This window comes from Lepidochelys kempii, chromosome 10, assembly GCF_965140265.1.
Source record: "Lepidochelys kempii isolate rLepKem1 chromosome 10, rLepKem1.hap2, whole genome shotgun sequence".
In the NCBI taxonomy this organism is placed as follows: domain Eukaryota; kingdom Metazoa; phylum Chordata; order Testudines; family Cheloniidae; genus Lepidochelys; species Lepidochelys kempii.
The window spans coordinates 76,458,620-76,486,247 of NC_133265.1; the positions used below are offsets into that span (position 1 = coordinate 76,458,620).

A 27,628-nucleotide genomic window follows, 5' to 3' on the forward strand; every position below is an offset into this window, starting at 1 on the left:
AGTTTCACTTCACAGTCTCCCTCTGGTTGGTAGGATTGTTTGGTGACTCAGGAGTTTTGAGCCTTCAGCCAAAGGAAAAGTCCTCCACTTCCAGGGCAAATGGAAGGACAACTAAATAGTGAACAAGCCTTTTGCCATCATGGGTCATAGCCCTCTGCCTAGGGTCTGCATTATCATCACATGGCCCCCTTCAGTTGCCAGGAGCTCCTTCTCTCCTTACAGTGGGGGCTGACCAGTCTCTACTTCAGAGCTCTGTAGCCCTTCTGCCCTCCACCAGCTTTGTTCCTGGATGACAGCCTGTCACCGCCATATCCAGGTCTCACCCAGTCCTCTCTCTGTTCCAGGCTCAGAGACCCAATACACTGAAGCAGCTACTTGCTACCAAGTCCAGTCTACCCTGCTTCTTCGTTTCCAGGGCCACTTCCTACTTCAGCCAGACCGCCTTCCTGGTCCCATCTCAGGAGCACTCCACCAACCTCTTCCAGATTCATTTCCCTGGTTCCCCCTCTGCAAGGAACCACTGCCAGTTATTTATGTTACCACCAAACATGTTGCTCCTGCCAGCTCCCTCATTTACCGAGAGTGTTCTGCCTCATATATATCCAAGCAGGCCTGGCAAGCACTCAGTCACCTGCTCTTCTTCACATGATCCCTGTCCTCCAATCCCATGATTTAGGAGGAAAACCAGGCTAAGTGGAACTAAGCCTGAACTCTCTTTAAAGGGCTTACTCAACCTGTGACAGGCCCGGTGTATGTCAGTGGTTCTCAACCATTTCCAGATAATCACCCCTTGTTATAACAGAAAAATGTCCCCATTCCCCACAGCCTGGGAGTTTCAGGACCCCCTCCCATCTAGCACTGAAGAAAGGGAGAGTGGCCAGGACCTCCTGGACCTGATTGCAACCCACCCCTCTCTGGGGTTCTTGATCCCCTAGTTGAGACCCCTTGGAAGAAATGACCGAAGAGGTCTTTTTTATACATGACTGATTTTTGTGGTAAGACTTGGGCTGCAGATCATCACAAATTGTGCACATCTTATTATTTTCGGTATCTTCTCCCTCCTGTCCCACCCCACTTGTGTGTCTCATCCACCTGTTCTCTCTTGTCTTTTAGACTGTAAGATCCTTGGGGCAGAACCTGTCATGTTCTTTGTGCTTTTACAGCCCCGAGCATGGAGGTGGGCAAACTATGGCCCGCAGGCCTCGTCTGGCCCACAGAACCCTCCTGCTCGGCCCCTGAGCTCCTGGCCCAGGAGGCTAGCCCTTGGCCCCTCCTCTGCTGTTCCCCCTCCCCCACAGCCTCAGCTCACTGTGCCACCGGCACAATGCTCTGGGCAGTAGCAGAGCTGCGGCCTGACCCGGTACTCTGTGCTGCGTGGGTGGCGTGGCTGGCTCCATTGACTGCCTGTCCCGGCACTCTAGGCAGTGCAGTTAGGAGGCAGGGAGCGGGGGGGATGGATAGAGGGCAGGGGAGTTCGGGGTGGTGATCAGGGTGCGGGGGTGTGGGTTGGGTCGGTCAGAGGGCGGGGAACGGGGGTTGAATGGGAGCAGGGGTCCCAGGGGGGGCAGTCAGGAAGGAGGGGTGGCAGTCAGGAAGGAGCGGGGGGTTAGATGGGGCAGGGGTTCCGGGGGCAGTCAGAAGACAAGGAGAAGCGGTGGTTGGATGGGGCAGGGGTCCTAGGGGGGCAGTCAGGAATGAGAAGAAGGGTTGGATGGGGCGGGGGATCCAGGGGCGGTCAGGGAGCGGGTGGATGGGGCAGGAGTCCCGGGGGGCCGTCAGGGGACGGGAGGGTTGGATGGGGCAGGAGTCCTGGGGAGGCCGTCAGGGGTCGAGAAGCAGGGAGGCTCGGACAGGGGCCGGGCTACGCCTGGCTGTTCGGGGAGGCACAGCCTCCCCTAACCGGTCCTCCATACCATTTCGGAAACACGATGTGGCCCTCAGGCCAAAAAGTTTACCTGCCCAAGCACAATGGAATCCCAACCTGGTTAGCCTCTCGGTGCTAACACACAATAAATGTTAAATACTGACGTAATAACCAAGGGGATGAGTTGAAGATTCAGTATTAATTTCCTGACTCTTTTGGTAATAATTTTTCTTAGGCATACTGTTATGTTAGTGGAGTGGGTTTCTACATTCAGGGTGTGACTTCAAGGAAGTATCTGCACAATTACTTTATAAGGGAGGATTTCTTGGAGGAGCATTTTTCATTGTTTGTATTATGGTAGTACATAGAGGTCCCAGCTGAGATTAGGAGCCCAACCTTCTAGGAACTGTACAAACACATAGTAAGAGATGGTCTTTGTCCCAAACAGCTTACCGTCTAAATAGATAAGAGGAACAAAGGGTAGGGAGAGGAAACTGAAGAATCGAGAGGTGAAGTTACTTGTTTGAGATTACACAGCAGATTGTTGGCAGAGCCAGGAATAGAAGCCAGAGTTCCTGATTCTCAGGCTTGTGCTGTATCCACTAGACTATGCTGTTCCTTACTAATTTACTATCTTAAAGTGTAAAAATGATTTTAATATTTGCATTGCATTAAAGTCAGTGAAAATCTATCATGAGCCAAGTCCCATAGAAATACTGAGTCACAGTCCAGTTTTGCTGGGGTTTTTCTCTTTGTTTTCCCATAATAGCATGTTGTCAGTAATAATGTTTTCAGATCCAGCTTGTCTCTGTGTGCTGTTGCCATTTGCCATATACAGTGTACTTCTTGGAACTTATTTTTAGTGACTTCATACGTTGCTCCAGCAACTGAACAACTGTTGTTTTAACAGCAGCCAAAAATCCCTAGTCATACTATCCACATTCTTAATTTCCATCGTCACAATTGCTACTTTCAGTGCCTGCACGGTCAGATCTTTCAGACTTTTCTGTAGCATTGGAAGCACCATCCATAGTGCCTAATGAGGAGCAATTTTCTTTGCACTTACAGGCTAGAAGAGATCAGATTAGGAAAAACTAGTCACGACCTTTCCCCTAGTGTAAACGCAGGGTAACACCTTTCATTTTGATTTAACTGGTTGAGCTTGACCTGGGCCTCCTCTCTAGAGCTGAATTTGACTAGTTTAAGTATGTTAACCCGTGTCTACACTAGGGAAAAGTTTGTGGTTAGCAACCACATGTTAACAAACCCTGACCAAACCTTGCCCTTTTCTTAATCTGTACAAATACATGGATGCAAAGAAAACCTTACAAAGGGAACTGTCAACTGATGTAGTGTTGTCCTCCTGAATGTGCAGAAAGGCAGAGGTGTAAAATGTCCCATTCATCTCAGGTAGTTAGGTCTGAAACCTAAAGATGATATTTTAAATGTAAAAATTATCTATTTCACTGCTGATTATTTTAGCAGAAACAGCCAGCTAATGTGTTTATGAAACTTTCTTCCACTCCCTCCAGGAGTTCAGAGCCTCGGCTATCAAGAACTTCCAGCTTCAGCCCAACAACTTCTATGATGTAGTTACAGCTTATCAGTGCAAAACATTTGGCATTTCCAAAATGGAATGAGGGGGCAGTATAACATAATATTTAATCCTGCCTTGAGTGCAGGGGACTGGACTAGATGACCTCTCGAGGTCCCTTCCAGTACTGTGATGCTCTGAACATGAATAAAACAGAATATCAGAAACAGAAGGGTTACTGTACTGTGATTACATTGTTCAATTTGATATTTAAATAAAGCTACCACAGAATTTCAAGTCTGCTGCACAAGAGTCCTGCAGAGTTTAGGTCTAACTTTTGGGGAGGCATATAATTGGGGGAAACGGGCATCAGTTAATAAAGAACAGAAAGAGGAACTTATTTCACAGCAGTATAGGAGTCTGTTGGCAGTGCAGGGGAAGAAACTGCAGCCTTGGAATGACAGAGGAAAAATCTGCACATAGATGGTTGTAGGATTTACTCGAAATTTTCCTGTCCATATTTATTTGGCCTCCATTTCTAAAAATTCTAGTAGCACACAAGATGCAGCCTTACTGCATGCATTTTGTAGATGATAGATTGGCAGAGAGAGAAGTTTTCTGGTTTTTTTTTTTTTTCATCTGCAATTTCTATGCTGATTCTAGAGGGTACCTTTAGGGCCCTGTGAGCATCTTTCCTTAGAAAAAAAATTTGATGATGAAATGTGTGTAACTCAGCATTCCTAAGGGAAGATAATTGCTCCTTAAAAACGTATTGAATCTCAGCTCTGTTAATTTCAATGGGACTTGTTCCCTAGGGCATGTTTGCCTCAGGGTAGCACAACATGCAGGGACAGGATGAGTTTGTGCCTGATTGTCAGACTGCCAGTCAGAATGAGGAAAATATTGGGATGGCCAGTGTGTCTCTATATGGTGCGTACTAGGTGCAGTATACAGTATAGACCCAGGCATGGTGGCCAGGTGAAAAAGTTCTATGCTCTTCTTCTCTAAGACAATGTTTTAAGTTCAGTCTAGTATTCTCAAGGAAGCCAGCTGAAGGCTTGGTCCCTAAGGACAGCTGTGTTTGTCACTAAGATAGGGGATGTGGTTTGGCAGACTCTGCAGTGTACTGGTGTCCTGAGGATAGGCAGCAAGTGAAAGTGATGGATGCAGATGTTCAACAACAGATAGTTGTGACTTTTTCCCCTGTTTTTTTGCTTCTGGCATAACCCCTTTATTGAGAAGCCAAACAAAATGTGTATTCTGTTTGTTTCTGGTAAATGACTGTTGAGCTAACACACATAGCTGGGCTGCGGAGCCTTAACAGGGATAAAGTTTACAGCAGCCCTGGTTTCTTAAAACCATGCAGGTTATTTTAGACATGGGGGAGGGACTGCCAAAAAGAGCGAGAAGAGAACGCTGAGAAATGGAGAGGAAAGATGAATCAGCCTAAAAATCTAGCAAGATAACTATTGCCATAAAAAGAAAAGGAGTACTTGCAGCACCTTAGAGACTAACAAATTTATCTGAGCCAAGGTGCCACAAGTACTCCTTTTCTTTTTGCGAATACAGACTAACACGGCTGCTACTCTGAAATATTGCCATAAAGTAGTTACCCAAACCGTTTTTGCAAAATATATTGTGCTGATTTCAGCCTGATGATTTTACTTCATTATCTGTGCGTTACTGAGAATAATTACCTTCTCTAGTTTATTTAGAGCTCTGTTTTCTTTAGCATCGGTCACTATGTTTGAAAGTGGAAGTAATACTCTTTTTTTCTCCTGTTCATTTGTGATGGTGCTTTGCCACCAAACTTCTAAAGTATATTATAACTATTCTTTCTCTTCATTTTAATCAAATGTATTTGTGTGTGTGTTACAGAACTTTACTAGAAGGGGAGAGCAGCCAATGGATGATTACGTGGATTGATCAGCATGGGAGAAAAATACCACAAGGTAAAAAAGCGAACGTTACACTTAGACATCTAAATGTAGGTTTTAGTCATTGTTTAATATTTTTTTTTCCAATGAGTCAGTGTCAATTTCTTGTAGTATATTTTTAGCTGTGTAAAGCAAAAAATGAACTCTGTGAGCGGTTACTGAGAATCAGCTCTCCTGGGAACTGCAGCAGGGAAAGGAGCAGAACATGGGGCCACCGGGGGGGCCCCACGCCAGCAGCTGCTCCGGGGTGGCTGTACCTCCCCCAGCCCTGTCCTCTGGTGGGGCTGCTGTACAGACGGAGGAGACCCTGTGTGGAAGGGTAGGGGGCGGTACAGCTGCGCCAGAGGAGCTGCCGGCTGTTGTGCTCCGCCTGTGTCTTTCAGATACGCCGTACCAGCTATAAATATCTTGCTGGTACGGCGTACCATACCGTACCCACCCTGCTTGCACTGCTGCAGGTATGCTTGAAAGTGAATTGACATTATTTCTTCATAAATATTTTAACATTACGTTAAGATATCTAGATTATTGCCTGCCGCTGTTATTGTACATGGATTATTTTTATATTTTACATACAAGATGGTATTTTAATTTTTGCTTATCTACACTCTTCTTGCAGGTGTCAGAAATACATCTTATGACTACCCTAATAGTTACTCAGCATACCGAGAAGAAAAGAAAAAGAAAAGCTTTCCGATTATCAAGAGTGCTGACACTAGACATAAAACACCAGTAACGAATATTCGCAGCTCTGCACTTTATTCAACTCAGACAAGGCGTGGTGGACCACGGACAACAGATAGTGGAAAAGTTTTAAGAAAAGATATTCTTAATTCAGAATATCATCCATCAACCACTATTGAAAAGGATGCCACTTATGAAAGAATTATGAAGGACCACAGAGAGTTCAAAACCTTTACTCCTACATACGGTCTTTGGGGAGACACTAAAATTCAGCGAAAAACATTTCCGGAAAGAAAGAGAACAGAAGCCACAACTACTTCAGCAGTTTCTTTTTCAAAAGAATTGACAAGTGTTCAAAGTTCAAACAAGGACCACAAACTTGACACAAGGTCAGGTGTTTCTGAAAGTACAAGAACAAAACCAGATAATTTTACTAAATTTCCATCTTACGAGCTGAATTCCAATTTTAAACAAACCAAATCCGAACAAGCCCTAGATGACACTCGTACTATATTGAAAGAAAAAACAAAAGGAGACAAACCAGTTAAAGAGGGGGAAAATGGCTTGTTAGAAGAAAAAAATAAGCAACCAGTCAACGAGGAAAGAATTATTGTCCTGGAGAAAAAGGAAATGGATGATAAACCCACTACGGCAGAAAGAAGTGTTAATTTTGGAAAGACTGAGGTTAAACCAGAGCAGAAAACACACATAATGGAAGACATGATTATTAATGATAACAAAAAGATTTTTTCAGGAGTCGGGAGTAAGGAAGATAGCACTGCCAAAGAGGAAAAAAAGGTTACATGGGAAGAACAAACTAGAGTACATAAATCAGCCAGAGAGGGAGAATTTTTTCTCCCTGATGCAAAGATTAAAGAAGATGAATTAACCAAAAGGAATACAAATGTGTTCTTGGAATCAATAAGCAAGGAGGCTGTTGAGATTCCCATCAGTGTTGAAATGTATACTCCAGACAAAATATTGCAGAACAGTAACACGGAAATAACATTTCAAGGCTTTAAAACATCTGTAGGAAGAGAGACAGATGAACGGACAATTAAACCTGTTGAAATTCTCAGTGTGAATGTTTCAGAAAAAGAACCCAATTTGGAAGATGAACATGGAATTAGTGACAAAAGTAGCCCTAGAATGGGTACTTTGTCAACCGAAAACATAGCAGAAACTATTGTCGCTGATATTCTTAAAAGTTTTGTTCAGTCTTCTGGTTCAGAAACAACTCCACATACAAAAGTAAACTACCTTGAAAAGAAAAAATATGATGATGAGAAAGAGATGACTGAAATCACAGTACAGTCTCAAGTTCAAGAAGAAATATCGATTTCTGATGAAGTTGATCTTGGAAGTCTATTAAACAAGGAGGGCAAAGTGGTTCTGGAAGACGCTAAGGGAATTCCATCCACAGATGTGATAGAAGATCTAATAAATGTTGGCCTGAAAGGAAGGGACCGTATAGGCAAAGTGTCTGTGAATGTTGAGATTGTTGAGGAGCCACTAGAATCTGCAACTGATGAAAGGAGTGAATTTTCAGCACCATTTGAAGTAGAGGAAGTAGAGGATACCTCACCCAGCATGGAGCGGCATTATGGCGATGAGGGGGAGCAGACCATCACAGCTACAGCTGAAGATTTTAAAAAGAAAAAACTATCCAGTGAGATCCTCACCCATGTGGAAGAAGTAACCGAGGCAGACGACTCAGTTGATGAACAAAGATATTTTGTATCTACTCCAGATGATTACCCTTTGGCTCATGGAAAAGATGAGGACTCAGTGTATGGGCAAATTCACATAGAAGAAGAATCGACTATTAAATATTCTTGGCAAGATGAATTTTTGCAGGGCACACAAAGAAGAAAAGATGATAGCATGAGCTCACCAGAACAAACGTATCAGGTTGTGGGAGAGGAAGCAAGTGCCTATGTTTTAAATGAGGAACATCCAAAAGGTGAAGCATCACATGCAGAATCCATTGTTATTGAGAAAGAGATTAAAATGCCACATGAATTTCAGGCCTCAATAAAGGGGCTTTTATTGAAGGAAACCAGGGACCCTAAACAACAGTTGAAAGAGGCGTTGGAACAACTGGAGGGGAGTCTTCCAGAAAGCGTGAAAGAGGAACTAGCTGCATTAACGAAAGAAAATCATGCTGACTCCAGTAGCCTGGCAGTTGATATCAAAAAAGTTGAGCAAACTAACGAAGATGGTTTAGTGACGATGGTGGCTGAAGTCAGTCTGTCCCAGACCCTTGACACTGATCAGTTTGATATTGCACAGCTTGGTGGAGTCATCACAAGTGAGATTGAGAAGGTGTCACTGAAGTCCCCAAAACAAGAGGGCTTTGATGAACGTAATGACCCAGATTTGGAAAGATGGACTCATGGTAAAAGCAGTATAGAAACAGACATTTCTCCATCCACTAATAAATCCACTCCTTGGGCTAGCCAAGGGGTTTACAGCTCATCCAGTGTAAGAAGTAATGATGGCATGGAATATCATTCCACTGAACAAGTTATTCATGAAGGTCCAGTTTCAGCAGCTGTAGAATTTGGTAATGCAGAAGAAGTCTCTCAGTCACAGATATCGACTGATATTAACAAATCTTTAAGGCATATTAGAATAGGTCCAACAGAAATTCGGAGAACTGAGCAGGTCATATATGAAGGGCCCATTTCTGAAACTCTGGAACTTGGTGGTAGGGGAGACCTTGTTCCGACAGAAGGCTCATTGGATATTGGTAGGTCTGTGAAGCTTTTTAAAATGGGTCCTAAGGAAATTCAAACCACTGAAGAAATCATTTATAAAGGGCCTGTAGACGTAGATGAACCTGAAAACTTTGCTCAGCCACAGGTTCCAGCTGATGTTAATAGGTCCATGAGGCATATCACAGTAGGTTCACCGCAAATTACTGAAGATCTCATTTTCAAAGGGCCCACTTCAGATTCTTCAGAGCTCAATATCTCAGGGGATCTCTCTCCTACAGAAGGATCAACAGATACCAACAAATCAGTAAGGCATATTAGATTAAGTCCAAAAGAAATTCATACAGAACAAGTAATATTTGAAGGGCCCATTTCTGGAAATGTGGAGCTCAGTGGCACAGGAGAGCTTTCTCAGACAGGAAGTTCAATAAGGCACATTAAATTAGGACAAAAAGAGATTCATTCCGCTGAGAAAATCACATACGAAGGGCCTCTTTCTGAAACAGCAGAACTTGGCAGTACAGGAGACAGTTCTCACGTGGAGCATAGATCAGATACTAATGCATCTATCAGGCATATTAAATTAGGTCCCAAAGAATTTATGACAACTGAGCAAATCATCTACAAGGGTCCCATTTCTGAACATCTGGAGTTCAGTGAATCGGGAGACCATTTTCATTCAGAAGGGTCAGTAAAGCACATTACATTAGGTCAAAAGGAAATTAAAACTACTGAACAAGTCATATATCAAGGCTCCATTTCTGAATCTCCAGAGATCAGTAGTGCAGGAGGAAGCCTTTCGGAGAGTGAAGGAAACTCAGATATCAATAGATCCATCAGGCTCATTAAATTGAGTCCCACAGAAACTCATACAGAGCAAATCATCTTCAAAGGACCCATTTCTGAAACAATGGGCAATCATTTTCAGACAGAAGGGTCGTCAGACAGCAGCCAATCTATAAGGCATATTAAATTAGGACCCCAGGAAACATCTTTTACTTTTCAAATGGATGTAACTAATGTGGCGGGAGTGCCTGTGGTGGAAGGGAGAACACAAGCAGCTACAGTTACTGTATCAAATAGGAAGGAGCCTGATGTCAGACAGTCACAGGTTGTGGTTGAAAGTGACCAGAAAGACACTGACGGTGAAAGTACCAAAGAAGCAAGTGTTTTTCCTGATGCTTCCCAGGCTCATGGTGAACAAGTAACAGAGAAGTCAGCATTTGAAAAAAGTGTACAACTGCAAAGACTTGTAGACCAAAGGTCAATGATTTCTGATGAAAAGAAAATTGCACTTGTGTATCTAGACAAAGAAGAAGAGGGGGAAGAAGATAATGATGGAGACTGGTTCTGAAAGGACGTTTTAATATAACCTTGCCTATCGGCTTGTTCATCACAGAGATTTTTGACTGCCGTCTTTTTAAAAGGAACTGTCCCACTACTACACCAACATTGGACTGACACATTTTAAATCCAAACCTCAATATATCCACCATCCTTTCCCCTAATTTGTGAAAGTTCTTTAAGGGAGGGCTCCCTCTATTGCAAATTCTTTTTTCACCAAACCTTTTTTCTTCAAGTTTCTTCAGTCTCCAAGACAGGAAGTTTCTTCTGGAGATTTTTCAGGATCTTTTTTTTTTTTTTTTTTTTTTTAATTTTTATATTGAGCTAATCCACAAGTGAGAGTCTGAACTGGATTTTTCTATCAACTTTTGAACACTGTGTTGTACTGGGATACTTAAAGAATTCAGCACTTCTGTTTAGATTTCAAAGTATTAACCACAGGCAAAATGAGTCACAGTAACTCTATTGGAAGAGTATTAGAATAAGGCATACAGGCAATTGATTTTTAAGTTTCATTTTCATGTGCTCATGTACAATAGTAAAATCTTAGGAAAAATTAAACCATTACAACTATGAAGTAAAACTCTTTCTAAGCAAACCATGCATAGCAAAAATTTATGGTAACCTTTGTCACCTTTATAGTTAGAACCAGACACAATAAAGCAAAGCAGTAAGACTACATCAGTCATATTGTTTTCAGGAAAATGTTTGGTTTGCCTTTACAAAGCATAATATTTTTAGAGAGAATCAGTAGGCAAATGGATAAAAACCATAGGCTAAATCCTAGTTACAATGAAATGAGTGGTAAAATCCCTCCAACTTCAATGACTCTACATCGTGATATGTGATATCGTGATATAGTCTCAGTATATAGTACTGTTCTGATGTTAGGTATTGCAAGTACCTAAGGAGCGTGGGATGGCATATACCATACGGTATAATGCCTACGCACAATGGGATTAGCTCAAGTGTGGTTCTTCTCTGACAAGTGACTGAAAAAATGGCATTTTTTTTCTAACTGTATATTCAACCTAGGACCTGAAAGTCACTCGTCCCGGTTCTTTCTGACTTCTTATCACCAGTAATAGATTTTCTTGGGCCACACTCTGCCTTCAGTTACAGCACTTGACATGCCATTGATTTTACTGGGTTTGCTCAAGTGTGTAACTGAGGAGCATATTTCAGTCCTGCAAGTAGAAGTGAGTTAATTATTTGGGAGCTCAATCAAGAATAGACTCCAGCTCATTCTCTGGTAGTTGAACTAGCTCTGCAGTGCTAACAGGAGCAAAAAGAGTAACAAAAATTTATTGCTGACACTCAAATAAGAAGATCTGACTCTGGGTTTGCCTACTCAGCAAAAGCTGGGCAAGGGCTAACCTTGAGCTAGCTTGAATCCCGCTAGCCTGTTAACATAACAGTAATGAAGACCGTGCAGCGTGGGCTTCAGTGCGGACTCGCAAGCTGAGTACCTACCCAGGGTCTCTGCCGAACTTGTCGTACCTGAGCTGAAGCCCGTGCTGTGCTCTCTTGGCTGCTGTTGTTACCTGTGCTAGCTGGATTTAAGCTAGCTCGGTAGGCTAGACCACGCACAGCTTTTGTTGCAGACACACCTCTGAATATACACAGAGAGTCAGATATACTGTACAGAGTAAGAAGCTGCCATTTTTATACAGACATGCTCTGAAAGTAGAACCACACGTTCAACCCAGACAGCCCTATTGTGCCAGACTATTACCCTTTAACCTTGAATTCCTTTCTTGTGGTTTGGTTTTGGTCACAAACGCAATGTTACTTAAACATAGTTTGTGTGCATTTAACGCAAATTACAATCCAACTAAATTATTTTATTGTGGTGTGGCCTTCATTAACTTCTCAGTTTCTTTCGTATCAGTAGAAGTTAGATTTTTTTTTATAAAAACTGACTACTACTTTGCAGTACTGACTTAACTGTGAAGTGGGGATAGATGACGTATAGTTTAACATCTTAACCTATTTTTCATATGAGACAAACTCGTGTATTAGGATCTGCCTTCATTACCAAGATTGAGACTCTACCAGGTATCTTCAAGTAGTTATCAGCATTTCAAGGTTTAAATATAGGGCTTTGTCTGCACTGCAAAATTTTGTATCTGTTTTCCAGCACTGATGCGGTTACAATGGTGTAAATGCAGTGTCTTCAGCACTGTGTGTTCTGAGATTGTTCTCTGAGCTGGAAGAGAGGGAGCAGTGGCCCTAGTGCTGGAAACAAATACGATGTCGAGCAGTGCAGACGCATCCAAGGTGTGCATGCCACATTTATTTTATCTTCTTAATCACATAACAGATATATTTGTCAGAATTATTCATATATGCTTCTGTAAAACATACTTTTGCTACCATTGACAGATGAGGGGCTCATGAATGATTACAGCTCAAAGAAGAGCTTAAAATCCCATTGCCTTAGTCTATCCTCTCTGGAACAGGGTTTAAAAAAAAATCTAAAAAAAAAAATGCATTTTTACATTTTAAAAAATTACTATATGGGAGTTAGGCAAAAATTTTCAAACATGGTTGCTCAGTTAGACATGTAATTTCATATTTTGATAGAATTTTATTAAAATATTTACTTAAACATAATTTAGGTATCTAATTTTAGGCACACAGGTTTGAAAAGTATCAGCTTTAGTTTTCTGCATATTTGGTTTGAAGTTGAAACTTGCTCTCTTAAAATAGACATAAGGATAGCTGCAGAATATGTATTCTCCTGCCACAAATAAGAGGGCCAATAATATCAACCCGATTTATTGATGCCTCATGGAAACCTTTGAGACCTATTTTCTTTCGAAACAATTCTACTGACGCTAGATTGTATTTATCTTCCATTGTTCAGAGAATTAGGACATCAAGTGAAGGACAAACGGGCAAGGAGTAAATGAATTATAAGTTCCTGTTTTATACAGATGTCCATAGTACTGAAGGAGAAGAAAAAAGAGACCATATCAGTATTGTTTCTAAATAAAATGTTTGCAAGGAGGCATCAGCTGCTCTTTAAAATGTCCTTTAACAGCACTGACCTACTACATCTGATAAGTTATACTGAAATGTATTTATGTTGTTGGTTGCTTTAGTTGTTTGGAGAGGAAAAGGTTTGTTCCATAAATGTAAGTGCTTTAATTCTAGATTGAATCAGAATTTTAATCTGCTGCTTGAAGAGTTTAGGTTTGTCACAATGAATTGGAAAAGCACAGTAACATAAAGTCATTCCAGTGGATGAGTCCCCTCAAGCCCCCTGAAAACTAGGAGGTTTAATGAAAGAAGGATATAAGCCTTGAAGAAGACTGTGTAAGCAGCATATTCTCCCTTTGAATCCCATTAACACGAGCCTTATGTCATCACCTTCAGTGTTACTGAAAACTGGGAAAGAGCCACAGATCTATTTTATTTTTTGCATGACAACCACCTTTGGGTAACGACTCTTTCAGGAAACAAAGAGGTAGTGACTTGGGCCCTGTTGTTGCAATTTGATCTGTGCAGATTCCACCTCCATCTGGATGTGTTAGCACAGTGGTTTTCAGCCTGTGGTCTATGGACCCCTGGAGGGCTGCAGACTGTCTAAGAGGTCCATGAAAAGGTGTTATCATAGAACAGTGGTTTTTAACCTGGGGTCTGCAGACTATGTCAAAGATTTCCAAAGGGATCTGCACCTCCATTCAAAAATTTTCAGTTGTGAACCCCTAAAAAAGTTGAAAACTGCAGTGGTAACAGAATCCAGGCCTTAGTTGACATGCTTCTATTCCTAGCCAGAGCAAATATAACCTATTCCTCTGCGGGTTTTTTTTTTGTTCTGTTTTGTTTTTTAAAATACTGACACATGCCCTATTTAACAGCTTTGTGTGTAATTACTTTATTGATAGCATGGAGCTGGCAGGATTGATAACATGGCCTCAATCAGCACACAGTGTTGAAGCTTACTCATAGAAACTTTGCCATTTTTTTTTCACTAAATACAAATAAGGTAATTGCTGCATTTGAATTTAACAAATAGAATTTTGTTAAAATGTAACTACTAGTTTTATTCAATAGGAGTTTGTATCTATATGTTTGAGGTAGTTTACCTCAGAAGTGGGGGACTATATTAATCTTTAAACATGTGCACTTTTGGATTTGAAAGCAAATAAAATGGGAGTATACACGTGTAAGAAGAGAGATATATGAGAGAGCTACAGCTCTGTACAGATTGATGTTTTCTATAGCAGGTGTTTAAAAGACTGTAGACATGTTGAAGCAGGGTTTGTTGATGTCAGCTATGAGACTTTGCAGGCAGCTTGTGGTATGGTCATTTACGATGCAGTCTGCGTTGCTGTTGTGGTTTCATGATTTTTGCACTTTTTTCACATTCAGTATTAAACAATGAAAAAGAATGTGTATATGCTTCTTTCTCCTCCTTCCCCCCTTCCCCCCTGGTTGGTATTGATAAGTCCCCATTAGCAAAGGAAAAAGAAGTCAAAGTTTTCATGTCTCATGCTTTGAGGTCTCTTTGTACGTTCAGATCCATGAGCCCCTTTCAGTTCAAAGAACACATGCTTTCATTCCAGAGTATGAAGTGCCTGTGTCACTATGGTGGCAGGGACGGAGTAAAAACATAGCAACCAGTTATTCCTGGACTCATCTAACCAGCATGATTGGAGTGGCTGAGGTGCCTTCTTAGCAGCTGGCTGCAGAAGGCGCAGGGCATTTATAAACCCGAAGTAGTTGGAGTGTACAGGAGAACCATAGTTTTCCTGCTGCTCTAAGATTTGGCTGAATTATGCCATTCTGTCATGGGGTCTGCTCATGGCTAGTGCACCTCCTCCTGGTTGCTCTGAGGACTAGCTGATTCCAGATCTGGCACCTCCTTTCTGCCTCTCGCTGCACACCCTGCCTTTCTTCCTGGATCTCAGCAAGGCAAGATGCTCTGTGCTTGTGGTTTAGCCCTCTGGCCAAGTCACATGTGTCCTCCCTTCTGGGGTATCAAAGTCCCTTCTTATGAATGGACTCAGGCAGTCTTCCCATTCACGGCCCAGCTAGTGCTATTCCCCCAGCGGCTGAAGGAGAGATATCAAAGTCCCTTCTTATGAATGGACTCAGGCAGTCTTCCCATTCACGGCCCAGCTAGTGCTATTCCCCCAGCGGCTGAAGGAGAACCTGAGTCTTCCCCTTTACTCCAGGTTCCAGCTCAGGGACCTAATCAACAGCCAAGGTCTGGTCCATTCTGGACCTTCCTGCATTTTGCCTGAGCCTTTCCTAACATTCTGGCTTTGCCAGCCCCAAAACTTCCTTCTCCCAGGGAATAACTGTAGGCTGTTTTGGCTCCATAGCCCCCAAACACACCTTTCTTCACCTAGGGAGTGGCTGCAGACTGCTCCCTGTTGTCAATTTACTTTATAAATCCAGCCCAGCTTGTTCCTCCCTAGTTGGGCTCCCTCACTGTTTAGAGAGGGGATTACATAGGCTGTCTGATTCCCTTCAGCTGTGGCCTCTCTGGTTAACTCCCCCCCCTTCTTAGCCTCCATTAACTCCTTCAGGGCAAGGGTAGGGTGAACACCACATCACACATTCCTTAACTTTGATCTTTCAACTATGGCAAGGAAAGCCCTGTTGCACTTGCTTGGACCTTAAAGGGGAGGGACATTCATAGTACCTCAGTTTCACGATAAAGCTTTTTTCTTAACAGCCACAAACCTGGCGCACACAGGTAAAATGTCAGACACTTACCTAATGTATGGATGTTTCTGGAGTTTTCTACTTGCTAAAGAAAATGTGGAGTGGTCATTTATTACATGAAGGAGGAAAGCTTTATCTAGAGACACCAGCCAGCTTCACTGAGTCTAAGGTAAGAAAAATATAAAGCTCTTCAGTTTTTGCAAAAGAATAGAATTGGTGGTTTCTGGTAAATGGTGACATGGAAGTGGTCGAATGGTCTTACTGAAACCAAAGACTCAGACCAGAAGTATGTTTTCGGCCTTCATTTTATAATTAAGAGACATTATTCCCTAAACTGCTAATTGAGGTTTTAGTCTCCCCTTCTGAGTGACTCTCCCTAACGGTACTGTGAATCAGAGCTGAAACCCTATGAATAGTAAGGAGATGGCCATCATTTTGGGTTGTTTTTTCAGCACATCATTTAAGATCTTAATTCCTAGATTTAACATGGTTGTCAGTTATGCTAACATCAAATGATTCCATGGAAACTCCTTTTTCCGCGAAGTACTGAACTCTTGAAAATAACATCTGACCCAGAGATACACACACCTTTATATCCAAAATTCTTTTTAAATGGTCCTAAAGTTACCAGGGATGAACTTGTATTCTTCCTGCAGCATAAAAATCCCTATAGATAAATATGAGCTTAATCTTTAAATGATGTGATCTGCAATTATTCATGCATGTTCATTGTGTAGCTGACCCTATTGATTCAGTTTTTCCCGTCCAAATTGTGCTATGGGTAGCAGCGGCTGGTACTTTGCAGCCTGAAATCAAGCACATTTCAGCTATGGCATAACTTTTGCCAACAGTGGAGGAAAAGTCCTGAGATCAAATGAACCCTAGATGTTCTTCACATGGCAGAACTTGCTTAAAGTTACATATATCTGATACAAAAGAAAGACTTCTTTAAAAAAAAAAAAAATACCCCACCCTACTGTCAGCTCTTTTTTGGAGGGGGATCGGGGGGATTTTTATTTTCCTAACTCGTACCCTATTGTGTTAAACAAAAAAAAGATTAACAGTGTTTGCTCAATGCAGTTAATGGTGCTTGGCTATCAAGGTAATAGGGTGCCTTTATGAATATATTAAATAGAAAAATTAAAATCCAGATTTGTTCAAGAAGCTAGTAAGTGTGCAGTACAGAAACAGCAATACCTGCCTGAATCTTATTTTTTATTTAAATTTATTATTTTATTACTGTGGCAGTTTTGTATTTCCAAACAGGGAAAAAAAATTTCTTTCACAAGAGAGAAAACTGAAGAGGCTGTCATTATATAATCTTAAAACGCTATGATCCAAGAGTATAAACATTAAAAATGGCATTCGCCTGTATTAATTTTTTTCCTGTATCCATTAAGGTAAGCAATCTATCCTCATGAAAGTTTGCTTTACATTCAGTATTTAATCCAATGATGGATTTCAGTTCTGCTTGATGGATACTTGCAGATACAGGTTCAGTCTTCAGATGTAAACATGAAAAACCTTCATATATATATATATATATATAGGCTTTGGGTCTTCCCACTATGGAGTACTGTTGCACAATAGCACAGAATGGTGGTCATTTTTTATCTAATCTTCTCTGTTTTGCTGCTACATCTGGGGCCCTGAAAAAAAGGAAGGGTGTTGTAAATCATAGGTCATTGTCAAGTTCCACTATTCATCACTTAATTTACAAGGTGAAAGGGAATCTACCCTCGGCTGAAGTTCATTTCGTGCTCTGATTAATCTAGGTGGTGGTGGTGATGGCACGTTTCAAAATCTCTGTAGGCCGTGGTTTGATCACTGATGTGGAAGTCTGAAGAGTTATCCTTAAACTAGAGTGTTATATTCAACAAACTGTTGCTCTATGAACTTTCTAACAATTGGGGTCATCTTTCTTTTCCATCAGATATTTCTGTGACCTCTACGGCCCAAATATCTCTGGGACATGCAGGGGAACGCAGAATGTAACAGCATGTAAAAGGAAGATCAGCCAAGAAGACTGCAAACTCACTCACTTTGACAAGTCAATGGCCTCCTGGGTTGCTATAGTCCTTTTGTTGTTGGTGCCGTATAAGAGGGTCTGTAGGTACAGGCACTGCAATACATAATTTAATAAGATACGTAATACCACTCATTACCATTGGAGTATACAGAATCTGATCCAAAATATTTTGATAAAAAAAGCCAAGCTAGGAAAAACCAACAGATCTATTTATACAAATAAAGATAGATATCTTAAAGAAAATTGTAATCATATTACAAAATAATTAGCTCTCAAATTAAATAAGAACAAGACTAACTTGTCATATCCCTGGGTTTCATAAAGCCACTCCCACCGGAGCTGTGAATTGACGGAGTGTGGTGAAGATAATTATTTATATTTGCTATTGGATTACTAGGCACGAACTTATTTTTATGATTGCATAAGTTTTGATTGTATAGTCATATAGGGGTGTAATAGAGGTATTTATTAAGCTAACGATGAAAATACAGTCCACGTTCACCTTACAGAAAACCACTTGCATGTGGTTTAGTGGAGAATTTAGCTCAGGGTTTGTGTTGCATTCTGTTCCGGGGAAGCAAATTGTTCTTATGGCAAAGTCTTACATAATTTAACAGGAGTGAAACTAATAGGGATCGACAGCAATTACTCTGCTCTAAAACCCTAAAGAGTTTCCAGCCCAAACCAGGAACCATAGACTAAAATTTCAAAATAATCTTAAACTGCTTTGTACCTAAAAATAAAAATTGCGTTTGGTTTGCATGGTGGAGGGAAGGTTCTGGCTGGTTTTTATTTATTCTGTTCATTTGGTGCATCTCTAATTTGTATACAGTAATCTGAACTCATGCTATCATTGAATTAGCCCCTGGAAATATTAAAAAATGAATTTTTAAAATGTGCACTGGAAATTCAAATAGCTGTTTCCTTGCAGAACAGTGAGGGGAAAAAACAACTTTCTCACAAGAAATATGATTATTTATATAATCTGGTGGTACCCACCACGTGCTAGGTGCTGTACAAACACAAAAGATAGACTGGTCCTGTGCCAAAGAGCTTACCATTTTTGTTTTGTCCTTTTAGGCAGAAGACAGAGGATCAGAGAAACCAGTATTTCCTGGTAACAGCAAGCTTTAATAACAACTGTTTTGTGTTTTAATAAGACACTGTCCAAAATTACCCTTAAAGTCTGTTGTTGTCAGCTAGCTAGTTACAAGCTGAAGTGGGTCTTCAGATACCCTGTTTTAAAGACCAATGATACTTCATACAAGAATAGATCTTGTTCCCTCAGTGGAAGGAAATCCGAATGCTTTCAACCAGCTCTAAAGGTCAAGGTTTAATTTTAAATGCATCATATTTTTTTAAAAAAAGGAGTTACAAGGCCCTAACCTTCAAGTGGAGATCACAGAGAGAACACTGCAAGCGTGATCTTATGTTAACCGAATAACTGTAGCACAACCGTGTTGTTTTTATTTTAATCATCCCCCGATCTAATTAATGTTTGAGAAACAGTCTGGACTAGAGTAAGAAAAAAAAATCAGTACTATAAAAATAAATATCACAGGAAGTCTGGGAACATAGAATCATAGAACATCAGGGTTGGAAGGGATCTCAGGAGGTCATCTAGTCCAACCCCCTGCTCAAAAGCTGGACCCACCCCCAATTAAATCATCCCAGCCAGGGCTTTGTCAAGCCTGACCTTAAAAACTTCTAAGGAAGGAGATTCCACCACATACATCTACTCACACAGCTGGTAACAGGGAATGTTTCTTCACTAATAAAATTAGCCGAAACACAGCTAAAGTGAGATGTTTTTAAAAGTTGAAGACCTCAGTATGTCGGATAGGAAAGACTGAAACAGACACTTAGATCCTTCCCTCCCCACCCACAGCTATGCCATTGGCTACAGGAATGTGGCATTAGTTACAAACACAGAACACATAATGAAGTAAGGTTAATAAAAATAGCAGTGACATATAATAACCACCTTAAAGATGTGGAACACTTTCGGCACTGAGAAGCGTCATGGTAAAAGACACATATGATACCAACAGATTGTTTCAAACTATTGACATGGTAACTGTTTTTGGATTCAGCAGCTTAAAGCTGGTATTTCACTCAGTGAAGTTAGCACAATTTGTCAAAGACTTGGAATTAAAGGGAAATGGTCAACTTAAAAATTATACTTCTGTCTGCACTCTATTTCCTTCATCTCAGATAAAGTATACTAAAGGACACTATGCCATAACACTGTGCTGTAAATTGATGTATTGTGGGCACACATTCTACATTAAATATGATGAGAGCAAGTCCAAATAGTCATCTAAAAAGTCACAAATATTGGTCTTTACCAGTGTAATTTTTATAAATTTTCTGAGCTGAGAAACAATTAAACTTTATGGGTCCCTATAGCTTTTCTAAAGAGCTCTTCTCACTACACAATATAGCCAATTTGGTTATTTAGCCCGTGCTTGTGTGAGCTCAACAGGATATATTCTATTTAATATAGAATATGCATAGGAATAGTTTTTGTTCCTGTCATCAGTCAGTAGTATGAAATTCTTATTTGTATATACAATAAATAAATTGATGAATTTTACTGTAAATGGTGATTTATTAATTGGGTTGGTCTAAGATTTAAAGTATGATGCCTTGAAATAAATTCTTAGACTACATCTGACTTTATTAGACTCCATGGATTATTAGCAAGTCTTACACAACATGCAAAAAATTGTTTAGAGCTGTATTTGCCTTAAGGTGAAAAAGGGACTTTATGATACAAAAATGTCAGACTCTCTCTTGTCAGCTGAAGTTCTACAGAGCCCTTCTATATTTCTCAATTGAGGCTAGCTCCTTAAACCGATTATTGAATAATGTTACGTTGTACTACATAATATAATCTCACCTTCTGATTTGTTTTTATACCCATGTACCAGACAGACCACTCAGCACAGGGAAAGCTACATCTGGAAAAGCTTCTGTTTTAAATGGACTCCATGGAGTTAAGCTGGGAACTCTGGCTGCAGCTGCTGTTGTGATACAAACAGCAGAACACAGAAGGCGCAGTTAAAGTAGCCTGCAACAACAGGCCCCACTAAGAAGCTGCTGGCCTCACACATTCCAAATACTAAATTGGGCAATTGCAAAGGTTCAGACTTAACTGTAGATTATTTTTGTTGTGAGTTGTCGCTGTACCAGAATGGGGTCGTAACTATATCCTGCGTGTTGTCTGCTAGCCACTCTATAGTACCTTTTTTGATTAAAGATTAAAAAAGATACACAGAAAGAATGCAGAATAAATTATAAGGGAGTTGGCACAGTCTAGTAGCTAAAATAGAGGATAGAGTGTAAGGAGACTTTTGGGCAAATCACTCATCTCTGTCAGTTTCTCCAACTGTAAAATGGAGGGGAAAGTACATAACTACCTTTGTAAGTTGCTTTGAGATCCTCTGATGAGTCACTTTATAAGTGCAAAGTATTATTATCTAAAACCAGCCTTCAGTTCTTGTTTCTTGAGGGGAATTTAACAGATTTCCACCTTTTAAGCCTTTGGACCTAATTTTCAGAAAGTTGAGGCCGATGGTAGGTGCCCATTTGTGCATCTACTCCGTGCAAAGTTACAGAAAGTGCATGCAATAATGACAGGTTTCAGAGTAGCTGCCGTGTTAGTCTGTATTTGCAAAAAGAAAAGGAGTACTTGTGGCACCTTAGAGACTAACCAATTTATTTGAGCATAAGCTTTCGTGAGCTACAGCTCACTTCATTGGATGCATGAGGTGGAAAATACAGTGGGGAGATTTATATACACAGAGAACATGAAACAATGGGTGTTACCATACACACTGTAACAAAAGTGATCAGGTAAGATGAGCTGTTACCAGAAGGAGATCGGGGGGCGGAGGGAACCTTTTGTAGTGATAATCAAGGTGGGCCCATGGGGAAATAGTTTTACTTTCTGTAATGTCCCATCCACTCCCAGTCTTTATTCAAGCCTAAGTTAATTGTATCCAGTTTGCAAATTAGTTTCCGGTATAGGGTGGTATTTATGTGACCATCGCTTATAAGCACCGTAGTGTCCAGGAAGTGGATCTCTTGTGTGGACTGGTCCAGGCTGAGGTTGATGGTGGGACGGAAATTGTTAGAATCATGGTGGAATTCCTCAAGGGTTTCTTTTCCATGGGTCCAGATGATGAAGACGTCAAGAATTATAACATTCAAAAACCAGTCGGAGAACACTTCAATCTTTTTGGTCACTCGATTACAGACCTAAAAGTGGCAATTCTTCAACAAAAAAACTTCAGAAACAGACTCCAACGAGAGACTGCTGAATTGGAATTAATTTGCAAACTGGATACAATTAACTTAGGCTTGAATAAAGACTGGGAGTGGATGTGTCATTACACAAAGTAAAACTATTTCCCCATGTTTATTCTCCCTCACCCCACTGTTCCTCACACGTTCTTGTCAACTGCTGGAAATGGCCCACCTTGATTATCCCTACAAAAGGTCCCCCCCCCCAGTAATAGCTCACCTTACCTGATCACTTTTGTTACAGTGTGTATGGTAACACCCATTGTTTCATGTTCTCTGTGTATATAAATCTCCCCACTGTATTTTCTGCTGCATGCATCCGATGAAGTGAGCTGTAGCTCACGAAAGCTTATGCTCAAATAAATTTGTTAGTCTCTAAGGTGCCTCAAGTACTCCTTTTCTTTTTGATAAAATAGAGACGTTCTCCTCTCACTGATGTTGTTTGACAGCAGGGTCAGTTACAAACTGGGGAAAGTTTAAATATAAAAATGTTAAATTTAAAACAGCATGTTAGCTGGGGCTGTAAGATTAAATTGTTAAAATGGAGAACAGTGAGTCAAGACTCCTGGGTTCTAATCCCATCTCTGTCACTCACTCACTGTGTAACAATGGGCAAATAACCTTACCACATTTGATCTCTGACAAAAGGCTGAAAACCAATAATATTGAATATGAACATGTTCATGGTATGAACATACTAAATATCTGAAGACAGTCTCAAAATTAGTATTATACACATATATACTTTTGGGAGGGAATGTGATCTAGTGGGACTGGAGTCAAGATTCTTGAATTCTATTCCCAATTCTCCCACTTATTTGCTGTGACACCTTGAGCAAATCACTTAATTGGTCTGAATCTCAGTTTACTCATCTCTAAGATGGGTAAAATAAGTAACAAGGTTAAGGCATAAATAGTTAGTGTTTATAAAGTTCTTTTCAACTTTCCCTTATGGTACTTGTTGATTATTGGTCTTGTGCCAGTATTTAGCCTTAGATGGAGTTTACCACCAGCTTTGGGCTGCATTCCGAAGCAACCCAACTCCAAGAAGACCCGGTCCTGGCGTGAAACCATTAAGAGGTGCCCGTGGATGGCGTGAGGCCAGTAGTGGCTCCCGGCATGCCGGGACTGGGTCTTTTTGGAGTTGGGCTGCTTGGGAATGCAGCCTAAAGCTGGCGGTAAACTCCATCTAAGGCTAAATACTGGCATGAGAGTGTTTATGAAGTGCTTTGAGATCCTTGGAGGAAAAGTGCTATATAAGTGCAATTTATCAGCAGTAGATTAATTATAAATGTGTATAAATTTGTCATATTTTGTTAAAGCCATAATTTATACCATAAACTAAGTGGAAAGTACTGACATATCTAAGCAGAGCACCTTTGATATATTATAGATATACATACATTTAAAATCTGAAAGTGTACAATAAATAGAACCTATCCTGAAGTAATAGTTAGTGTGACTCAAATCTGCAGCTAACTTTTTGTGATGTTAGCTTTTTACTAAACTGTGGCAACTGCATGCTTGGAAGGAATGGCATAGTTAAAGAAAGGTCTCTCTGCCTCGTGTCTGCAGTGATGCACAGACTCTCTGTATTCAAATACTCTTCAAAGAACACTGCCTGGAAGGGGCTCAAGCATTGCAAAGCAAAGAGGGAAACAATTCCAAACAAGGCTGCCTGTGTGCAGCTCTGTTTTTGCTATCAGGCTTTGAAGGTTTACATTGAAGTACATGTTGTCCCAAAAGCTATTTTATCTGAATATCATTTATGGAAAAAGCTATAAACAAAACGCAAATATCTTGAATGCCTTTCAGTGCTGGGGAGAAGTGTTAGTATAAAGGTTGACACTGGTTGCACTGGCAAGCTAGCCAGGTTAGTATCACTGTGCAGGCCAACAGAGTGGAAACGAATTGAAGTGGGCACTGAGCAATTTTTTCCCTTGCTAGACTCTGTACATAGATGGGGTGTTTTGAGGAAACAGGCTCAAAATTCCTATTATGTAGCTGTTCCTGTGATAGGTTCTTCTTATATGAAGCAGGTGACTTCAAAAAGCATGTACCCAATAGAGGATGTAAAATTTGAAATGATATTTTATCTGCCATGGAATTGTAAAAGTAAACTATAGTCTATAGGCTGGGGTAAGTTTTCTAGCTCTGAATTTTATTTTCTTAGAGTATTTTAGAACAAAAATATAAAGTGTCATAGTGATGTAGGTGAGGGCTGAGATAAGTGACCTCACAATGGGTATCTATGCCTTTGTCACATCCAAGCTAGACAGCCACCATATGCAATTGTTAGGGCTATTCTTGAAAAACAGCTGGAAGTTTCAGCTAAGAAAGATGCCACCTTCTGAGTGAAAGGAGTTATTAGTCCACCGATGCTCAAGTATGCATTGGCAACTCAACTGCTTTTGGGTGCAATTCAAAATTTTGATTACAATCTTGAAAGTCTTCAATGGTCTGGGTCTGGACCTGTGAGATCACCTCTCACATATTCCATCACATTAATTAAGATCAGCCAGGACATTCTGCCTGCTAGATCCTATAACTGACTTTTTTTTTTTTTTATGATTGACAGCAAAACTCTGTCAGCACAGGGCTCTCACCTTTGGAAGTGGTTGTTCGCCAGAGCTCAGGACCTGTGAGCTTCAGGGCATGATCTAAAGCACGTTTATCTGTTCAGTATTTGGTTATTTTCCCCCCCTTTCCTCACTCTGCCTAACAATAAAACGGTAATCTGGCTGAAACAAGAGCAATAGCTTTTGTTACTCTTTTTTAAGGCAGTTCTTCATTTGTTCATTAATATTTGTAAATAGTTCCAAGAAGTAAAGGCACTTAAGAAATCTTTACATGGATAATTTCATAATTGTATTTTGCTCAGAGAAGGGCTGACTAGTAATCTGTAGTTAGAATATTTGTAATCATAAAATGTTGGTAGCTTAACCAACTTTTGGATCCCATGCCCACATTCAAAGCAGCAACTTGGGCATGTCTGGCAGTGTCCCCCGTCCAGAGACTAAAGGGCCACAATTAAAAAGCACACCTGGAAAATAACCCCAACACAGGGAGCCTCCTCACAGCTGGGGGCATGGTGGAGCAGAATGAAGGTAGGCGGGGCCATGCCCCAGATATTGAAGATATGGCACAAATTAAGCCAGCCTTCAGGCATGTCCAAACTTGAGTTGGGATCAGAACCAGCCCTGGCAGTCCCAGGACAGAAGTACTGCTGCCCCCTCAGTTCTGGCACTAGGCTTACTCCTGATGCAGGGAAGAATCAAGGCCACAGGGCTGAAAGAGATCCAAGCTCTTTTCTTTGCTCTGTATAATAAAAAATATTTCAACTTTTAATGACAATACTGTCATACTTTCTTACTCAGTTTTATAAGCAAGAAATTAGAAATTGAAAGAGAAAGGTGCAGAAAAACACACAAAAAAGAAATGTCTCAAAGGCTGCAAGACTTGATGGGGCATGCAAGTATTCAAATTTGGTTAATGTGTAAACCAGGATGAGACTGCAGGAATTTGCTTTCCCCATAAGGCATATACATTCCTGCCTCTTTAATTTCTTTGTGATTTAAAATAATAGCTGAACCGATAGGGGATAATTGGTGTCTTCAACTAAGGGTTGAGGTACATCATTCCAAGGGAATTGCAAACAGATCACATCCTGTTAATTCAGGGTCACGAGGAAGCACTGAACATATTCCTAATGCCCATTATATGGGCTGGAATAGCTGACGACTGCTGGAAAGAGTTTTTTATTCCCCTCATTTGTTTTCCTTTTATAAACCTGCCATCCCAAAGTCTTGCACGGCTTTCTTCATTCTGGTCACCTGAAATAGCCTTTTAAAATATGCATGAGAATACTTACCAGCAGCACTTTATAAACCATTTAAACACTGAGCATAAGTAATTTTATTTCAAAATATCTTCTCCCCACACATTGTATGTAATTGATCTGCTCGAAATGGATAGTCAGTGTATGGCTTAGAGTAGGTGGCCCTATCTGTTACTCTGAGCCAGTCTTAGTCATTCAATCTCCATCAGAAATCAGATAAAGGTATTTTCTAGAAATTGCAAGGTCCTGGATCTCCCTGGTCATTTCTAAACCTTCCGTATACCTCCTCGAATTCACAATAACTGAACAATAGACTTCTGTTCCCATGTTCTAAACTCTCACATTTAAAATTCCCTCTGGGTGAAATTCACCCCTCTAATGTGGATCTGTGCTCCTATGTTGCACTTATGGCTATAACATGAGGCTTAAGTGATATGTAGAGCCTTGTACAGAGCTCTCTGTACCAGGCTGTATTTCAGATTCACTGAATAACATCCCTTTTGGGAGTCAAATCCTCTTTATTCTAGCTCTGTATCAATGCCTCTGGCTTTGAGGCTCCATCAATGTACCTTAATGACAGTTTTGAACTCTCAGCCAATCAGAGTTTAGGGTGGATGGCCTTACATGTCAACCTGATTAGTGTGCATCCAGCATTTACAGAAAATTAAGTAGAAAATATTTCAAGTGCAAGGAACATGCAATATGCTCTACAACAGTGGCTCTCAACCTTTCCAGACTACCGTATTCCTTTCAGGAGTCTGATTTGTCTTGTGTATCTCAAGTTTCACCTCATTTAAAAACTACTTGCTTACAAAATCAGACATAAAAATACAAAAGTGTCACAGCTCACTGTTACTGAAAAATTGCTGACGTTCTCATTTTTACCATATAATTCTAAAATAAATCCACTGGAATATAAATAGTGTACTTACGTTTCAGTGTATAGTAGATAGAGCAGTATAAACAAGTCGTTGTCTGTATGAAATTTTAGTATGTATTGACTTTGCTAGTGCTTTTTATGTAGCCTGTTGTAAAACTAGGCAAATATCTAGATGAGTTCACGTACCCCCTGGAAGACCTCTGTGTACCCCCAGGGGTATGTGTACCATTGGTTGAGAACCAAATCTATAAATACTAGGTTATTATTAACTGATAGAACTGAAAGAATCCTAGCAGAATACTAAATCAGGACAGAAAACTTTCAGTGGCAGGGTCCCAAAGAATAAATGGTAGGGTTTTAAAATTTGATGGCAGCAACCCTGTGCCCAGGCTTTTGGATACAGCAAATTTGTATAGCTACAGCTGCACACACTGATTGATAGCTTGAGGCCACTTCAAATTGCAAAGTAAGAATTCCAGCAAGGGAATGGAAAGAGATTGCAGTCAGCACACTTACTGGTTCAGTCATAGCAGTGGCTGCAGCTCACTAATGACTTTAAAAGATGGATAAACACGTTAGAAAGAAATGGCAAATGCCTGCCGTCGGTTTATAACATCTTCTGTGGCTTCAAGGCTGCCTCTGTAACTCCCTCTGGTGATTTAGCTATTGCTCATAAAAGGCAAAGAATTAAGTGGAGGGTGATACATATCAAAAGCATCCGGTATGCCTTGAGAAACGACGTCACAGTCATACAAAGTCTGCAAAATGAAGCAAACAATGCAAGAGGGACTAAATCTACCGTGGTACAGCG

General features: G+C 40.6%; 2 protein-coding genes across 2 annotated transcripts in view; one reads left to right on the forward strand and one right to left on the reverse strand.

The window, feature by feature from the left end:
- The window catches only part of SYNM (synemin), a 28,643-nt gene extending 14,163 nt beyond the window's left edge, over positions 1-14,480 (forward strand). The window contains exons 3-4 of the mRNA XM_073304273.1: positions 5,277-5,350; positions 5,955-14,480. Coding sequence (XP_073160374.1) covers positions 5,277-5,350; positions 5,955-10,090 — 4,210 coding nt within the window. The 3' untranslated portion in view covers positions 10,091-14,480. The remainder of the gene's footprint in view (positions 1-5,276; positions 5,351-5,954) is intronic.
- A 2,487-nt stretch (positions 14,481-16,967) lies between these two features.
- Positions 16,968-27,628, reverse strand: part of TTC23 (tetratricopeptide repeat domain 23) — a 44,683-nt gene continuing 34,022 nt past the window's right edge. The window contains 2 exon segments of the mRNA XM_073304656.1: positions 16,968-17,411; positions 17,805-17,884. Coding sequence (XP_073160757.1) covers positions 17,814-17,884 — 71 coding nt within the window. The 3' untranslated portion in view covers positions 16,968-17,411; positions 17,805-17,813.